Below are 18,983 nucleotides of genomic sequence, written 5' to 3'. Positions count from 1 at the left end.
TAGTAGAAATGATGCAGTAGTATTTATTTGGAGAGTGATGGATATGTCCCGGCGTTACTTAGTCATGCTAGAGAGCCAACCAAGTTTGAATAATGAAGGTGTAGAGGAGTCGTCTTCCTCACTGACAAGCTGTCTGAATAAGGAGCCAGGATGCATCGGGTCATCCGCTCGGGAGAGTTCCGGGGGGACAACCTGCCATTGCATGGAAAGGAAAGTGCCTTAGAGTCCACCCAGATCCTCCTGCTGCTCACACCTCCACACCACTCCACTCCACTCCACTCCACTCGGAGTGCAAATAGCACACAAGCAGGTCTGAGAAGCACAGACAGCTCTAGTTGAGGGGATTTGAAAAGGACATGGGGACAAAACTAAATTTGAAGATAAGAACTATTAATGGAAAAGGGTAAATGTGTACCTCCTTTCCATGGTTCGTTCCTCTACTATGGACAGAATTTAAAGGTCAGTTACTTGAAGTAGAAATTTAGAGAAGTGCGTGCGTTTGTGTGTGAGGGGGTTACTGCACAGGCCAATGCTCATGGAGTGTACGGCTTGTGCAGGAACTTTTATTTACAACCCTCTCCCAAGTTTTAAAACCAGATGACTGACAAGGATTTTGGATCTTAAGGGTTTGATGGCTGGGAATATGGAAAGGATTCATTGTTAATATTTTGCCTAGCAATAAAGCAAACAAGTAAATGCTCTAAGAAGACAGCATTTGAGCTCTCAAACATATTAGAACACGATGCAGAAATACCCAGGACTCCTCCTGCAGGCTTAATGGATGGCAGCCTACTGAAACAAGAAAATGTAAAACTTGAGAAAGCAGATTTCCTTTTATTTACCATCCAAGTAAAAGAAATGGAAGATCAAACTATCACCAAAACAAATCAGTGTTTTCCCCAATAAGTATAATGGTAGTGCTGGGTTAGCAGTTCACTCTTTTATCCTACAAAACCCACGGAATAGCCTCCATCCCGTCCTGCATATTTACAGCCTTGGCAGCCTGAGATCCACTTCTATTAGGAGGCTACTTGACAGTGTAAATGGGCATCTTTTAAACCTATCAGCTCAAGCTAGTAAAACCTTGTACTTCTATATTGCGCCGCCATTAAAAGCAGCATTAGTGCATTTTGTCATTTGGTTCTTTATCACTTCTTTAAAGGGGAGCCGATTGGGTGGTTTGGTGGGAGGTGGGGCAGGATTCATAAGGGGTGAACCTGGTGATTACTATACCAACCTGGACTTTGGATTCAATGCTTCTGCTGGTCGATTTGGCCTTTCGAGTGCTTGTCATACTCAGTGGAAGGAGCCCAAACCTCCAGGACAAGATGAAAGAATTTTAGTAGCATGAACAGGAAGCTGTAGGGCCCAGCACAAGCCTCGTAGGATCCTTACCTGATCTGACTTGATGCCAGCGGCAGTATGTTATGCGGTTCTTGGGAGTTGAATGTACTGCCCCTGGGGGTGAACTGATTCTCTGTACCGGTAACCAGTCCAAATAGAACCTGACAAGAAACGGGGTACAAAACACGCTGGGCTTTTCTTCTCTAGTTAAAAGAAAATCACTTCTTGCTAGTAATCACTGCTTTCTTGGTTTCTAACCACCCTTTTGGGGGGAATGTTCTCTTCAGTGTGTTAATGCTTCAGAATTACTGTTACCACTGCCCACTGGTCAGAATCTCAGGGTTACATGGCTCTTGTTTTCTTGCTCTTTTGGAGGCCTTGGTAAAATCTAAATAGTCCTTATGCACCATGGATTGCCTCGGTGGTGAGATTTTACCTAATCCTCTTATAGTCCTTGTAACTGAACTCAGCTATTTGTGTCTGTGCTCCTCCCAGCAGCTCCTCCAGGAGCTTGAGTGCTAGAGCAGGTTTCCTGTTCACACTGACGGACTTACAGAGGTTCGCTGCACCAGGTGGTTAAGGTTGCTGTTGAGGTGTGGTGTGAAAACATCCAGGTCAAATGGGTCAATGAGTGCTTCCAAGTAGTCAGCCATTTTCTCAATTCTGAAAAAAGGGTTCCGATCATTATCTTCCACATTTTTAAAGACAAAAACCCATCTGGTATTTGAGTGATACATAAATTCTGGAACTGGACTTGGTCTCCTTAATTGCTGGCTTAGTACCACTTGTCACTGATCATTGTGCTTAAGTAATCCTCAAGAGTTTTAGGCTGACATGTCTAAGGTCCATTCTTCCCCCACGTTGTTTTTAGGGAGGGCACTCAAGGCTCAAATTATATTCAACAGTTGGTAGGCTGACTCATAAGAAAGAGGAATGAGATTCCACTTACTACACTTGACAATAGAATTTATCCAGCAGGTGGTCATTATTTATCTTGCTGGCAATATGAGCACTTACTGTTGAAAACAAACACAACTGTGAAATAAGGCTAATTCTTTGGTGACTCTCCAGAAAAGGACTATTTGCATTTGGAAGAGGCTGTATTGAGAGCTTGGGGTGGGGGGTGAGGATACCTGGAGTCCTGTTTGCTGCGACCACTTTTCACCTCTTCACCCTTGACTGTCAGAACAGTGTTGAGATAACGCAGATCATAAAGCAGCTGCAGTGCCCGGTTCTGGGTCATTGGAAAGGCACCTTCCTTCTGCAAATGAATTCGCCGGCCCCACCCATTTAAGAGGTGATTTATGTGAACGCAATAAACAGCTTCATGGTTTGCTTGAGTTGCAGCTTGTTATTTCAGAAGCAGAAGCTTTTTACACTCAAATGGCCAGTTTGGTTGAATCTCACTACACAACAGGTTAGAAACTTGGTCTTAAAACTCAAAAAATCTAACAGCAGGGCGGAAACCCAGCCCATAAAGGTCTCGGGTGCTGGAGATGCTCATTTTAAATAAAAAAAGCTCCTTGCATAAAGGAGAGGCATTGTGAGGAAGCTCAAGAGAGAAGACCAACCTGATTTTTTTCCCAAACTGGGAGGCGGTCCTGTTAAAATGTTACTAATGAAATGGGAATACACAGCAAGGGCAGAATGCTTCACAGACTGATGGCTGGGAGACAGGAACTCAAAGAGTAGGTCATGTGCCACATGCTGTGCTTTGTAATCCAGCTTCCTTACAGTCCCCCAAGCAGCTGAGTGACCACATCTGATCCTGAGGAAACACGTGATTTACCCAGGCCCAGGTGAGTGCGGCCGTGCCAGCTTGTGAAGCGGGTCTGCTACGGAGGCCGCCGTCCTCCCACTGTACTGAACTGCCCTTTCCCAAAGACCTGGCTGACCCCCGAGAACAGGTGTAATTAAACTTGCAGAGTTGGAAGCCACTACCAACCAGATAGCCTGGGCTCAGTAACTCCTAAACACTCACATTCCTTGATGTGCACTGCCCAGACCCAAGAAAAAACTAAGGTTGTATTTCAGTTTTCAGTGGAGAAAACTTCAAACACCTACCTGCATCTGTTTTTCTTCTGCGAGTTTCTCATAGGCAGCTACTACTTGAACCATACAGCTTTTCAGCATCTCCTGCAGCGTCACCTTGGGCAAGGCATGGCCTCCGACCCGATTAATTTCCTGGCACAAGCTAAACAGGAAGGACTGCACATACCAGGATGGCTGAAAGAACAAAGGAATATCGAGTCACCAAGTTGCACCAATTAAATGAAACAGTAAACATGGATCCATTTATCCTGGCATATACGCCAAGACCTTGACCCCTCCAATCAGCACCTCTTACCAGTTAACAGGTATGAGTGACATTTGCTGTCATTTCGTTGGTGGCCTGGGGTTGCCCTGCCTGGTGGCACTGTTTTACATTGCTATGTTCACTTTAGGGTAAGTGGTTCTCTAGTTAGCAGAGTCAGCGCTACAAAAGGAAGGAATCATGAACTGACTTCTAAAACAGTCTATTTACTTGACTATGGCCATTTTGCCCCCGGCCCCTTGGTGGAAAGTTGGAAATATTACTTGTGGCTCTTCCTCAGAAGCTGCCAATCAATGACTTTCTGTAATCTTTTCCTCTCCCAGAACAGGTTTCAGCCCTGCACTCTGACGGTGGCACTGTTTTACCTGGATCGGAAGTCGGATCTTGGATGTTATGCTGCTGCCAGACTCCGCTTCCTCCTGAATCTCCAGTTCATCCCAGCTGGTGGCTGTGGCCAGGACTGAGCCAGCATCATCTAAAAGTAATGACTGGGCGAATCCATGAGCCAAAACCTGGTAATAGGAGGCAAATACCCATAGAGACCACTCAGATCCTAGAGAGTTTGTTTCAAACTACTGGAGCAATTCTGAAACCAGCTTCTGTGGCTTAGGTCATTTGTGGGAGGCAAATGGCAAACATCACTCTTCTTTCGGCTAATTACTGATCTTGGCAATGGGAATTTTGCTGCTAACTACTCTGCAAATGTCAGCTCTTAAGAAACCAGAGAAGACTGTAGGGAATGTGATATCTAGGTTGAAGAACAGGAAATACAGACCCTGGTCCAGAGAGTGAGTGTCATCAGATGGAAGGGAAAAAAAACCAAGGTTTTCTGTCTATAAAAGCCAGGCTAAAAATGAATGGGGGAGTTTTGAGATTTGCCCTCTGTGGCAGAAATAAGTGAAAGTGATGCTATAAAATAAAAATTATCATTTCCTTACTATTAAATGATCTTATCAAGGTTGGCAAGACTGGGTTGTATGATAAAAGGGAGACAAAACGAGGGTGAGCTGGTGAGCATGAAAGAACGTGTTCAGTTGTACTCACGTTCACAACCGCGGAGCTCCAGACCCGAAAGCCCATCACGCTTTGCTGGAGGAGGAGCTCTTTCACTTCCTGCCACTGGGCCTGCCCAGGTAGGACCTTCTCAGTTTTCCCCTTTCCCTGTTTTTTCAGAGCCCTAGAATCCCTTGCTGGTTTCTCAGCGCTCCCAGACTTTCCTAAAATGCACTGCTTCAGGTGAGGACACAGCTCTCCCAGTGACTGGCAGAGTCTGGCCATGAAAAGGGCCGCGTGCAGCTTGACCCCACCGAGGGCATCCTGCTGGCCGTGCACAGCTTCTCTGATGCTCTGCAGCTCTGTGCAGATGCAGTCCGTGATGTGCCTGATGCAGGCCACCGAGTGAGTCCGCAACATGTCTTGCACGGTCCCAGCATCTGCGTACCTGTCAAAAGCACAATTCTTGGCTTGCATGGGGGAGATGTCCTTGGAAAATGATGAGACATCAGAGGGAAGGTAAGCCAGGAGGTCATCCAATTTAACCTTTAGTTTGGAGTCTAGGGCAGAACAGAAGTTCTGGACACAAGGGCTCACAGCTTGTGCCTTCATGGAGAGCCCAGTGCCAGCAAACTGAGCCCGGTTGGCTACATTGACCCAGGCAGCGTCAGGTGGCAGGTCACTGGGACTCTCGGACCAGAGGAACAGAGACATGTTATGCTCAAAGTGGATGTGCTTGTTTGAAGTGGACTTGCTGGTTTCAAGCTCCTGCAGAGCAGCAGTGAGGAGCTGTCTGGAGCTAGTGGAGATGGAGTCAAAGCCCTCTTTTGTCAGTGTCTGAAGGAGAATGAGAAAAGAGTTCTAATCACATTTCTTGGCCCTGGCCTGTTGGTTCAGTAGTACAGCATCAGCCTGGCATGTGGATGCCCGGTTTCAATTTACAGTCAGGGCACACAGGAGAAGCACCCATCTGCTTCTCCACCCCTCCCTTTCTTGTTTCTCTCTCTCTCTTCTTCTCCTCCCACAGCCATGGCTTGAATGTTTTGAGCAAGTTGGCCCTGGGTACGGAGGATGGCTCCATGGCCTTCCCTCAGGTACTAAAATAGCTCGGTCGCCAAGCAATAGAGCAGCGTTTCCAGATAAGCAGAGCATCGCCCAGTAGGGGGCTTGCAGGGTAGATTCCAGTCAAGGTGCATGTGGGAGTCTATCTCTCTGCCTTTCCTCCTCTCACCGAGTTAAAAAAAAAAAATCACAGTTCTTTTTAGGAAATCTCAGGACAAGAGCACCAAGTGGCACTCTAAGATTGGCCATAACGGCCCTGGCCAGGGGTTCAGTGGATAGAGTGTCAACCTGGCTTATGGATGTCTTAGGTTTGATTCCTAGTCAGGGCACACAGGAGAAGCAACCATCTACTTCATCCCCACCTCCCTGTTCTCTCCCTCTTTCCCTACCACAGCCAGGGGCTTGGCTGGTTCAAGTGTGGCCCCAGGCACTGAGGATAGTTCTGTTGGAGTGCCTCAGACACAAAAAATAGCTAGGTACTCAAGCATCAGCTCCAGATAGGGTTGCCGAGTGAATCCCAGTAGGGGTGCATGTGGGAGTTGGCCTCGCTATTTCCCCTCCTCTCACCTAAAAAAAAAAAAAAAAAAAAAAGGTTGGCCATAAGACAGACCATGGGACTTTCCACATTACCTGTAACCGGTCAAGGAACAGTTGCTGCATCAAGTCCTCCCAGAACAAGAGCGGCTTCTCCAGAAGCCGCCGGCACACCACCTCCCAGCTGTGGCTGGTGGACTCATTGGTCAGCAGCTCCCAGACGGCGTCCCGGATCCCTGCCAGGCCTTTCATGCTCTTCACAAACATAAGCAGGTTGGTGATCCCATTTTTAATATCTTCATTGCACCTGCAACAAAATCATTTGCCTTGGGCCTCATTAGGCCCACACCTTTGGTCCCATACCTTTGTTAAGAAAGAGAGCAGGCTTCCACTTGAAAACCTCTTACCTGGGTCTAAATGTATACACTTATCTCAGAGTAGTGAAAAAATATATATATAAACAGCATCTGTGGCTGGAGTGGGGAGCGCCTGTAGGCCTTCCACGAGGCCCACCCTTGCCTCCCTGAGCTACCTAGAAGGAAGCTGAGAGCCCCACAGAACGGCTTCACAAAGTTTAAGAGTGGCAGAACTTTTACACAGGAGAATTTAAAATCCTCTATGTAGTACTTTGAAAGACAGATTCCTTCATGGTTTTCCACAGTGAAGGCTAACCCCTCGTGACAGAAGTGACAGGCGGAAGAGTAAGTAGCTGATGTGACCTAGTGGACAGCCTGCAGAGCATCGTCCACATCAGGCTTGTCCCTCACTCGTCCACGGCCTTGCACGGTACACCAGGCTGCACGGGTGGTGGCTGCCAGCCTCGGGAAAGCTCTACTACTCACATGTGGATCCACTTCTGCAGCGTGTCCGTCAGGTACTCCTGGCTGATGGGGTGCGCGAGGGTCCGGAGAGCCGGCTGGAACTCCACAATGGATGCGGGCAGGTGCTTGAACCAGCTACAGAGCTTCAGCTCCGCTTGCAGGACACCCATGCCCTTTTCTAAAGAGAAGGCCAAGTGAGAAGTGACCAAGGCCACCCTCTGAAGAGCAGATGAAACCTGGACCCAGAAGGAATTGCCAAAGATCATCTGGCCTTCCTCTGGACAGGCCAGACTGGACCCATGACAAAGGGGAAAGAAAGTGTGGAATATGTCTGGGGCTCCGTCCTCAGGGAGCTGGCAGTTTCCCTGCTCCAACTCTGGTCATACTACTGGGTAAGAAGAGGGCAAGGAAAGTGAGGAAAGGAAGGGGACAAAGGAAGAAAAAGGAGAACCAGGTGCTGTGCAGTCCTTGATGTTTGCAAAGTAGAACTTAAGTCATCAAAAAAAAAAGAAAGAAAGAAAAAAGCGATGCTTCCCTTTCCTCCCATCCTCCACTCTCCCTTGAAGCTCTACAGGGAGAAGTGATGGCCCTCCTCCTGACCAGCTGGATGTTGTAGCCCTTCTGAGGCGACCTCTCCAGAGTGCACAGGCCCACACTGTGGGCCTCCAGGAGGCCCATTCATTATATTCTGTGCACAAGCACCTGCTGGAGTTGGAAACGGGTCCTTCTGAGGTCCCGTCTACTTGTTTTCTAATGCCATGACCAATTAGCCAATAATCACCATTTATAGGAGGCAAGATGTGCTAAAGGTAAGTACCCAGAGGGAGACCAAGGCGGTCCGAGTTGAAACATAAAGTAAGCCAGAATTGAGACTATAATACACATCTCTGAAAATGATCACATGGCTGTCCCCTCATTCTCCTTGTTTCTCTTTTAACTGGCTGTCTTATCCGCCTGGCCTTTGAGATCTAGACTTTCCTGAGGCACAGTCGTCTGTCATCCTCTCTTGTTACTGATGATACCGCCCATCCCCATGGCATTAAACAACAGCCATGTGCAGAGCACTGCAGACATGTGTCTCCAGACAGACCTCTTGCGACTCTGTTCCAGCTCCACAGCTGCCTGCCCACTCGTGTTCCCATTCCAAGCTGTCAGTCATCCCTAGTGTCATATTTTCTGGAGTGAACTCAGCATCGGCCCCTTTCAAGGACCAGCTCCTTTTCTAGTAAACTTGATACCTCCCTTCCACACCCTACACAATCACTCCCAAACCAGCTCCTCCTAAACAGAAGTCTGAGTTGTCCAATTAACTCCATCTCTTTTGCCCCCATCATCCGTCACCAAGGTTACAATGACAGCCTCCTAAGTAAGCTCTCAGCATCCAGTCTAGCCCCATGGGGATCCATGGGGATAAAAGCCAACTGCATTTAATTCTAATTGGGAGAAATCCTAGCAAATAAAAGTACAAAATGCAAGGGAACATATAACAGAAGGGCCACCAAGCCGGGAAGGTCCTGGAAGGCTATCCATTGTCCTTTGCCTAAAGTTCAAACTCCCTAGCCCGGCCCACATGGCTCTGTATTATCTGGTCACATCTGATAGACCACATCTCTTCTCATACTGCTCTTCCCTTCATCACCCAATACCCCTTAAACTCACCTGCTCTCTTTTGGTTCCTGAAATATACTAACATCCTCCTTGCCTCAGGGCCTTTGCACACCCTCTTCCCTTTGCCTGGATCTCTCTTCCTTGCCTCTTCACCTGATAAGTCTTACTCAACTTTTAGGTTTCAGGTTAAATATAACTTTTTCAGTGAAAGTAACTGGTGAGATCCCTCCAGTCAATGCTCCCAAGCCAACTTGTACTTCACCTTTAGAGCAATGACCAATATTGATATTAAACAGGTATGTGTGTATCTGAGTTCAAAATCTGTCTCTACCACTAGACTGTGACCTCTACAAAGGTGGGTCCATATTTGTCCAGTTCACTGTTGTGTCCCCAGAACCCAGTGTAGTAGCTGGCAGATGGCAGATGCTCAGAAAACATCCGTTGAATGAACTGGAAAATAAAAACAGTTGGCTAAGAGCTTACTGGTAGGATGCTGGTCTGTGATGGTCTCCAGAGTCGAGAAGAGCAAGCCACATGGCAGGGATGGATCTGGCAACAGACCTTCTGGTAACGTGTAGAAAAGAGCATAAGCTTGGTTCAAAGTGGTGGCCAGCAACTCCACTAATGAGCAAACCTGAGCCTTGATACCAGCACCTACAAGAAGAAACCAGCCTTTTAGACAATTTCTCCCATAGTAAAGTTAAAACAGTAAACTCTTGGGATCCTCCAGCCTCCCTCTGCTCATCCTTCTCCACTCCCAATGTTTATGGACCAAATTTTGGAAAGAAGGTGCACCCACCATGGTGCGGCTGGTTGAGGAGTTTCTGAATAGCTGCTTTTCTGGCCAACAGGAAGTCTGTCAGGGCTTGGCGAGGAGAGCTCTCTTCTAAGAGCATTATAGAGCACAGGGCCTCGGCTACAGCTTGGTCCGACACGGCTTGGCATTTGAGCAGCATCTTGCTTTCATGCAGAATGGTTGAGCTAGAAAGATGACAGAAGGTCACCAGGGAATTTTTTACATCTTGGGAGAAGAGTCTTAGTAGGTGAGGAAAGAAGACATCCTCCATAAAACTGTAGTGGGGAAGCATGCCCTCACCAGAGATCTTTATGCTGGATCCACTTACCGGAAGTGGCTGGCTGCCGCCACCTGCCGGATGAGTATGGGGAATCGTGAGAGGACAGGGCTGTATCGGGAGCCAGAAGAATCCAGCTGCAGCAGGCTGTGCAGGTGGCAGCAGAGCAGGTACAGCTGTGTGGCATGGAGATACTGAGAGGCCTCCATTGCACTCCAGATCTTCTCAGGAATTTCTAAGAGGAGCTTGATCTGGGCGGCCATGCTGTAGAACTTCTCCTGGGATGGCTGTGGCTACAGGGAAGGGCACAGGAGTCAGAACAAGCAAGCAAGGTCCGTGTTGGGCAGGCCTGGGGAGAAGTGTGGGGGCATTTTAGGGTACAAAGCTTTCACTAAGCCTGACTCAGTGTCATTCGGTAAGGCATTGATGACGGTACAGTAGAATTACTGGAGTCAGGAGTGCTGTCCAATCCCACTGGTTTGTCCAACCTGTTGCATGCACCCTTGCTTATTTCCATGGAGAGGCAAACTTAATTGGGTCATCTCATAGTCCGATTATCAGTGATCCTTGTGATATCACAGTAGCACAGAGCCCTGATGGATTCCCCTGGAGTGAGCTTTCTCCTTCCCTTTTCTGATGTTCAGCCTTCCTACATTTTCTGCTTCTTTGAGTGCATCATAGACTTCCATGTTGGCTGCTACTCTTAACCAGCCCTCCACCAACTCTTCACCCGACTCAGTGCTCATGCCTCTACTCTTCAGTCCTTTTACTTCAGGAGTCTCTCCCCTCAAGCGTCAGCTCTAAGCAGACCACTGCTACCACATCTTTATTTTTAGTCTTTGTCACTCTCCTGAATCCCAATCCAGCCTTTTCTGCTGCTGCTTGGTGAGTTTCACTACCATTACATAATCAGTATACTTGAAACTCAATTCCTCTCCCTAACAAAAATCTTAGCCATCTCCTCCCTGCCTATCTATCTCAGCATATACCACCGCTCTACGGCTAAACTCCCAGGAACTTCATGTCTGAGGGGTTCTCTTGATATCGAAGTTTCTGTTACGACTTCATGATTCTAATATGGGTCCTATCATCTTAGTCTCACACTTAGATAATCCAGAAACATTTTGCTAGTGCTGTGTTCATTCACTACTCCCTCCAATCTATCTTTTCTGTTGCTGTCAAATTTACCTTCTTCAAAGGCCACTTGGATATGATCTTTGTTCGTCTCTAAAAGGCTCTTCACTGCTTAGTATCAGTCTGGTGGTCAAGGGATTCCTGTTCTCCACTACTTTCTTCCAGGGGCCCTGTATCCATTGGTTTTCACGTGTAGGGCAGAGGGGCGATTTCATCTCCCAGGGAACATCTGACAGTATCTGGAGGCATTTTGATAATCACAGTGGGGGAGAGCGGGGTGCTACCTGTATGTAGTGGATGGAATGCTTCTGACACCCAATAGTGCACAGGACAGCCGCTACCACAAAGAATGATCTGGGCCAAATGTCACTAGCACCAAGGTTGAGAAACCCTGCTTTAATCAAATTGATTACCAGTTTTTAATTGGCTTTACATATTTCAGGTCCATATTCCAAGTCTCATCTGTCCTTAGGGGCCCTCTTTACTGAGAAGGAAGGATCCACGTTTGCAGTGACTTCCTTCAAAATTCTTATGGTAAATGTGCGCAATTATTTTGGGAGCCAATCACCATTATCCTAAAATGTTTTCTACTGCCTTTGTAAATTATTTACATTTTTTTTTATGTGTGTGTGACAGAGAGAGAGAGACAGATAGGGACAGACAAGAAGGGGGAGAGATGAGAAGCATCAACTCTTTGTTGTGGCACCTTAGTTGTTCATTGATTGCTTTCTCATATGTGCCTGACCGGGGGACTACAGCAGACCTAGTGACCCCTTGCTCAAGCCAGCGACTTTGGGTCCAAGCTGGTGAGCTGTGCTCAAACCAGATGAGCCCGCGCTCTAGCTGCCGACCTTGGGGTTTCAAACCTAGGTCCTCTGCGTCCCAGTCTGACACTCTATCCACTGCACCACCACCTGGTCAGGCTACATTTTTTTTCCAGGCTACATTTTTATTACTAAATTTTCATGGACTTGAATCCTCAACTAGACTGTAAGGTCTATCAGAGCAGGAACTGGGGGACTTCTGTTTCTTTGTGCCTTGAAGAAAGGCACTCAAAGTTTTGTGGGCTTTTTATGTCAGATACAACTATAAAAATAAATGTATTTCTAAAATCCAGCATAGTACAAGTTAATTTATTTTTTATTTTATTTATTTTTATTAAGTGAGAGGGTGAGAGAGAGGGAGGGAGAGAGAGAGACAGACTCCCACATGCGCCCCTACCGAGATCCACCCGGCAAGCCCACTAGGAGGCCCACTAGAGCCTGCTGCTCTGTTGCTCCTCAATCCAGCTCTTTTAGCGCCAGAGGCGAGACCATGGAGCCATTTTCAGTGCCAGGGGCCAATTTGCTAGAATCCTTCGAGCCATGGAATGGAAGGGAAGAGAGAGAGAGAGAGAGAAAGGGGGGTTTGGAGAAGCAGACGGTTGCTTCTGTGTGCCCTGACAGGGAATTGAACCCAGGACTTCACACACTGGGCTGACGGGCTCATGCTCTACCACTGAGCTAACTGGCCAGGGCAAGTTAATTTACTACTAATAATAAATTCTGCAATTTCTCCTTTCATGTCACTGTAAGGTTCTTTTCCCAGGTTGTTAAGAACAAGTTCCTTGTTTACCCTTCTCACCCTCCCTGCCCTTTCACTCCCTCCTGTCCCTAAGTCAACAACACTCTTTATAAGACAAAATGCTACTCCAGCATTGGGATGTCTTTAGGGCTGCATCCTTCCACATCGGGTCTAATCATTCCTCGCTGGGCGAAAGAACACTTAGGATAACCTGACTGTGATAACCTCAGGTCTCTAAAGTGGAAATGTTCTATTACAAGGTGATGGCGTGATGCTGGTACGATCCTTCAGCAACGGGTGCTATAGCTATTTGGGGCTGTAGACTAAGTTATTCTTCGGAATGGAGGTGGGTCGGGGAAGATTGGGATAAGGAATGCAGGACGGGGAGGGACGGTGTCAGCATAAAGGAGAGATCTGTTCTAAGAACAACGTCAGAAAATGTCATGGGAATGAGACGAGGGAGACCCCTGGCGTTTCCCTCTAACGCCGGACAGAAGAGCCCTGGAAACCCACGCGTGAGGCGAGGGAATCAGGGCCCAGAAGCCAGGCAAAGCTCCCTAAGAAAGGGCCGAAGAACTTGGAAAGATTGGTCAAGGGCTGCCGCCTGCGACCCCTGTGCAGCTGGACCCCAAAGTGGCCGCGCTCCCCCCAAAGGCAGGTGAGGATGCGGCGGGGGCGGGACGCACCCGCGGGAGTGGCGGGGATGGGGGCGGGACCTCGGGGTGCGGGACTGACCTGCGGGTCCCTCGGCGGCCGGGGCGTGGCTGAGCCCGCCTGGTGGAGACGGGCGCAGTACTCGTCGGTGGCTTTCACGGCGTCCACCAGCCCCTCGGCACAGCGGCGCATCTGGCCGATGGTGTCGGCCGCCTCGATCAGGTCTCGGTACCGCTCGCCCACCATTTGCCGCAGCTCCTCTTTCTTGTGCTCAATCTCGGCCCGAACCTGGCGCTCCAGCCCTCGGATCTCCTCCGCTCCGTGCGTCTCGAAAAGCGCCGCGGGGTCGCGCAGATCTAGGCGCTTCAGCGCGGGGGAGGTGACCGTGGCCGCCATGGTAGACCCGTCAGCCAACCTACAGGTCACTTCCGCCTTACAGCCCCGCCTGGGAAGCCATCTTGGTTGGGGGCGGAAGTGCTTCTGCCCCGCTGGGTGCCTCGCTGGTTCCGGTTGGACAGTGGACCGGAGTCCCTGCACGGCAGTTTTGAAAAGGGAGATCAAATGGTTAGGTCAGGACGCTAAGGCTGGCAGTCTGTGGCGGGCTCTGTGTCACGGGATCTGAAGCCCGTCCCAACGCAGGTGGAGCCTTTCCTCGTCGGAGTTCATTATCGTAGTTAAGCACCGCCGTCTGATTGTAACGTCTCCTCGGGATGCTCGTGTACTTTCACAGGACCCCGGACCGTGGTCTTTCCCCTGCGACGAGGCGATGGCACTCTCGGCAGTCCCTTTCCCTCGGAATCCCGCAGCCGCCGGTGTCCTGGACCAGCCGGGAGCCGGGCGGGCGCACAGAGCCGGCAGCTTGCGCGGGACTGCGGTTGGGGTACAGCAGGAATACTGCGCTTCCTGCTGGCACTTGGCACGCAGCCTTGCGTGGCTTCTTTGTTATTTGTTATTTTCTGTGGTTCTTAACTGAATGCAGTGAGGAAAAGTGAGGTTGGTTAGGTTTTGTTTACGGGAAAGTAGTTTCACAGTTGCTATGAACTTGGAAGGAGCGCAGGAACAGGGACCCTCGTTTTGCTTGTTTTTCTCTTGATTAGTATTTTGGGTTAGTTGTTTGGGGTTTTTGTTTTTGTTTCGTTTCATTTCAAACCTGTTTGCCACTGAAGATGTGTCCCTGATATAGGCTTACATTGGCACTAGTCCAGGGAGAGAGGAAAGACCACAGTCCTGAGAAAACAGCACTTGAGGGCAGAGGTTGATGATGGTGGGGGAATAAGGTGTCAAGGAACTGCAAAACTGTTGATAATGGTATTTCAAGAAGAAGAGCTTACAAGGTGCAAAAATCAGCTAGTCATAGTTTAACTATAGTTCTCTGGAAGGACTGACACCACTTGCTAGACAGAGCAAAGAAGGTAGAACTTATCTGAAAACTTCCTCTTCCCCTTCCTTAAGAGCCTTTAGGAGACAATGTTTACATATCTTAATTAAAAATTCCAAAAACTTATCCTAACCCTTCTCCTCCTAGGGCCATGAGAGTAACTTATACCTCTACCAGTGGTCGGCAAACTCATTAGTCAACAGAGCCAAATATCAACAGTACAACGATTAAAATTTCTTTTGAGAGCCAAATTTTTAAAACTTAAACTATATAGGTAGGTACATTCCTTATCGAGGTAGCGCCCACATGTGGTATTGTGTGTAAGAGCCACACTCAAGGGGCCAAAGAGCCACACATGGCTCGCGAGCTGCAGTTTGCCAAACAGGGCCAAAGGGATCACAAGCCCACTCTCCTTGCTTGAAAAATCTGTATTCTATAACATTTTATATGCTTTCTTCTTCTTTTTTTTTTTTTTGGAGGTGTATTTCTGAATTCTTCCCAGGCACATGGGAACTAGACATGTGGTATCCCTCCTAAGGCAACACCCCAATCTCACCCACTTCCACCTGAGGCTAATCCACCTCCCTGCAGAGACTGACAGCGGAAATTCATTTCATAACACTGCTTCCAGCAGTGCGCCCAGAAACCTGGCATTTGTGGCCGCCATACAACAGATGCAGCCTGCAGGCCAGAACCCTCCAGGGCCTTCCTCTTCATTGGCCCTTCAGCTGCTAGTGCGTCTGCCTGACCACAGAAGAGCGGCCAGTATGTGTGTGGCTGGGTGGCGCTGGAGGGGCCAGAATAAGCAACAGAGCAAATCGGATGTGGGTTCTGGAGCCAGGTCAACATGGTGGCAGGACCAATCAGAGCCTACGGAAGGACCCATATGGCCCTGTGTCCTCTATTAGTTCTTCTCCGGGCGGTTTCTGTTCAGGACAGCTTTCGGGGCAAATTCCAGCTTGTCCTTAAGGCTCAACACCTGGGTATGGTCCTTTCCTAGCAGCTCATCCAATTTTCGGTCCTCCCGACACTGTGAGATGCTCTTCTCCTCCTCCGCAGGCTGGGGATCCTTTCCCCTGATGAACCATTCCAGGTGGTAGCCCACAGCCCCGACCACGAAGGCCACAGGAAATGTGACATAGGGAGCATCAGTACGCACCGCACCACGGTCCAGAGCACAGGCCACATGACATCTGAGCTGCAGCCCTCACTCCTCCCTATATGCTTTCTAATAATCATCCCTTTTGAAATTCTTTATATAAATATGTATAAAACTTGTAAACTAAGCAAGCGGGGAGCCCCAACACACTTAGCAAAGGTAATTTCATTTAGCTCTCTCCTTATCTTAAGCTAAACATTTCATTTCCCACTATGGTGGCGACAGGGATGGGGGGTAGACCCTAGAAGATTTGGGAATGTTTGTCAGGTATGTAAAACATTTATCACTACTGTGTTATCTTGTGGTCTTGATGTATAGGAATGTTTTTCCTTTTAATAGATCCTATAGATAAATGTTGTAAGCTTGTTAGTAAATGGCTTTTGTACCATGCTCCCCCACCTTTGCCCCCCCAACCAGTGTGGGATCCTGTCTATATAACCAGCCTCAGAGCTATATTCTAGGCTGCACAATTTGGGTGAGCTGTAACCCGTGTATGTCGCTGGCTTATTAATAATAAAGCTCCTAATATTTCTCCTATAACTTATCTTGGTGTCTTTATGTAACCCATGGATTACACTACTTTATAACAGTTGATGATGGTGGGGGTGACCCCTAAAGCTGACTCAATAATAAAATTTGGGGACTGTGGCCTATATTCTAGGTATTTCCAAGACACTTCACTTTAAAAAACATATATTGAAGATTTCGTAACTATTCTAATGTAGAGAGACGATTATAGTGTGTCCACCAGCTATGTCCAATTAATTACTCATCATCAGTCTTATCTGTATTACTTCTCACTTCCTCTCTCACCCACCACCTCCATTATTTTGATGCAAATCTCAGACATGAAAGAATTTCAATCTGTAACAAGCCATTCATTTATAATATTCTAGTTCAGCTCACAACAGCCCTACAATGTAAGGGACATTTTCCTTTTACAAATGGATAACCTAGGATCCTGGCAGGCAGACAGATTTACTCAGTAATAGCATACTTTTCCAAGCCTGTGTGATCTACACATCCGCCCTTCACAGTAGGTAGGGATAATTATTCTATGCATGACAAAAACCTAGAAAGCTTAATTCATGCCTATCCATGTAGCATGATAATAATAAGTGACAGAATCAGCACTTAGACCTAGAAGTTTGAATTCCTGGCTCTTTCCTTTTCTACTTTGTCACACAACCTCCCACAAACTCAAGAAACACTCCCTGGTGGCAGGTCTGTAGTTTGCTGTCATTGTATTCCCATTCCCACCGTATTCCCATTCAACTTGTGTTTGTGTTTGGCTGCCTAGTATCAGCAGAATCTCATTTTCGTGCCTGGGGAATTTGCCCTTATATGGGAAGATCTTTTCCCATAAGCTACTCTGTTATCGGCCAATCAGACACAACCATCCAGGACTTTAAAAAGAGAGTTAGTGATGTCAAGAAGCGGGGACAGTGGAGATTTCTACTGTTGGCAGCAGTGGTACTACTTGTAACATCCACTCTTCGATACAGTGGGGTATTTAATCCAGCCAGCTGCTCAGTGCTGGTGGCAGCTCTGGGTGACCCCAGTGACATTCTCACCAGAATCTCCCTGCAGCATGCTTTGACTGGGTTCTGAGTGTTTAGCTTCCCTTTCTTCCTGTTCGTCCCCTGAAACTGGTTCCTTACCTTTCCCAGAGATTCTGCCCAATATCTTAATGACAAAGTTTATTTCTTGGAAAAATCAGTTTTGGTTGCTTGCCCTGGAGGCTTTTAAACAGACACTCACTCCGTGAGTTCCCAGCCCCGTGAGAGTTTGCCTGATGTCTAACAGCCAGAGGGAGGAATGTCAGCATCTCAATTAGGATGGGGGGAGGGGGGACCTACAGGTTTGTTCAAGGTGGTTTGCCCTTGTGCACACGCCTGTCATTACAGGTCTGAAGAGAAGAGGCAAGCTCCCAAGCTGACATCGCCACTGTGGGGCGTGATCTGAAGGCAGTGCTTTCCCTAACCTTCCTCGCTGCTTCCCCAGCCAAGTTCGTCTGGATGCCCTGTAGATGCCACTGTTGCTCTTCTGCCTGCAGAACCCAGCAGTGATCAGAGGCTGTTACCAAACCTTCTTGTCTGGGCACTGAAAGAGCTTTGGAGGTTGGAGGAAACGTGTCTTTGACTTTCTACTCTCCTGTTTTCCTTTCTAATTCTTCCTCTTTGCCTTCTGCTTCCTTGTCCTGTCAAAGCCAGGCTTGGGCAAAGGGCTCAGCAGCTGGACTGGGTGCTATGCTGGGGACAGAGGGGCAGAGATGAAAACTAAAGTCTTTTTTTCTCAGGGTAATATGTAAGTAAAGGGACCTTCCTAGTTTTATGCCATCATTTCGTCTTGGTATAGGGGTATGTGTGTGTGTGCGTGCGTGTGTGTGTGTGTGTGTGTGTGTGTGTGTTGTGTGGTGACTCTTGATGTCGAGTTTTCTTCTTTTTACCTTAAATCTTTATTTTTATTTTTATTTATTTATTTATTTATTTATTTATTTATTCATTCATTCATTCATTCATTCATTCATTCATTTTAGAGAAGAGAGATGGGGGTGGGGAAGGAGCAGGAAGCACCAACTCCCACATGTGCCTTGGCTAGGCAAGCCCAGGGTTTTGAACCCACGACCTCAGTATTCCAGGTCGACGCTTGATCCACTACGCCACCACAGGTCAGGCACCTTAAATCTTTAAGGGTAGAATTTTAAACATCCAATGTTTAAGTTTAAGAGATTATCTTTAATCATTTTGGGCCACTGAAATCAAACCGAGGCATTCCACCACCGATGATAGCTGTAATTTTGAACACTATCTAGGCACTCTGCATATATTATCTTTAATTCTCACAATAATCCTGCAACATAGGTGGTCTTAGAGTTATTTGATTGGTAAAACAAGATTCCATGGGACGAAGTAACCTGTCTGAGATTACACAGTCAGCAGCTGAGGCTGCCTTCTGACCCCAGTCAGTCTGACTCTGAAGTCCTTGATTTTTCTACCTTGTTGCCTTATTAGCTTCAAAGAAAATTTCAGAACATAAGTGACAGATGGGCCAAACAATTCTGAGCAACATTCAGATCATCCCCACACTGCTTCCTACCATATGCCTAAAGGTGGGTCTCCGCCGCTGTACCGCAGTTTGGGGACTCAAGCTGGAGTGGCTCTCCCAAGATCTGGGGATAAATGGTGCATAGGATGAGGAGACCTGAAAGCCAAGTATCTGTACACTAGAGGCCTGCCTTCCTTTCTTCCTTCCTCCCTCCCTCCCTCCCTTCTTTCCTTCCTTCCTTCCTTCCTTCTTTTATTTCTTTCTTTTTTCTTCTTTTCCAAGTGAGAGGAGGGGAGAT

The 18,983-nt window shown here is 47.7% G+C and overlaps 1 protein-coding gene and 1 pseudogene across 1 annotated transcript; both read right to left on the bottom strand.

Moving 5' to 3' along the window:
* Positions 1-13,530, bottom strand: COG1 (component of oligomeric golgi complex 1). Its single transcript, XM_066386761.1, has 14 exons — positions 13,182-13,530; positions 9,801-10,042; positions 9,476-9,657; positions 9,160-9,330; positions 7,090-7,246; positions 6,344-6,554; positions 4,703-5,488; positions 4,024-4,170; positions 3,409-3,570; positions 2,478-2,605; positions 1,899-2,007; positions 1,396-1,505; positions 1,238-1,316; positions 1-192 (listed from the first exon to the last, which is right to left on the bottom strand). The coding sequence occupies exons 1-14, from the start codon at positions 13,494-13,496 to the stop codon at positions 55-57; spliced, it is 2,937 nt and encodes a 978-aa protein (XP_066242858.1). The 5' UTR covers positions 13,497-13,530; the 3' UTR covers positions 1-54.
* Positions 13,531-15,253: 1,723 nt separating this feature from the next.
* On the bottom strand, positions 15,254-15,689 carry LOC136406004 (small integral membrane protein 12-like; annotated as a pseudogene).
* Positions 15,690-18,983: the final 3,294 nt, after the last annotated feature.

This window comes from Saccopteryx leptura, chromosome 5, assembly GCF_036850995.1.
Source record: "Saccopteryx leptura isolate mSacLep1 chromosome 5, mSacLep1_pri_phased_curated, whole genome shotgun sequence".
NCBI lineage: Eukaryota > Metazoa > Chordata > Mammalia > Chiroptera > Emballonuridae > Saccopteryx > Saccopteryx leptura.
This window is presented reverse-complemented; position numbering and strand designations above follow the sequence as displayed.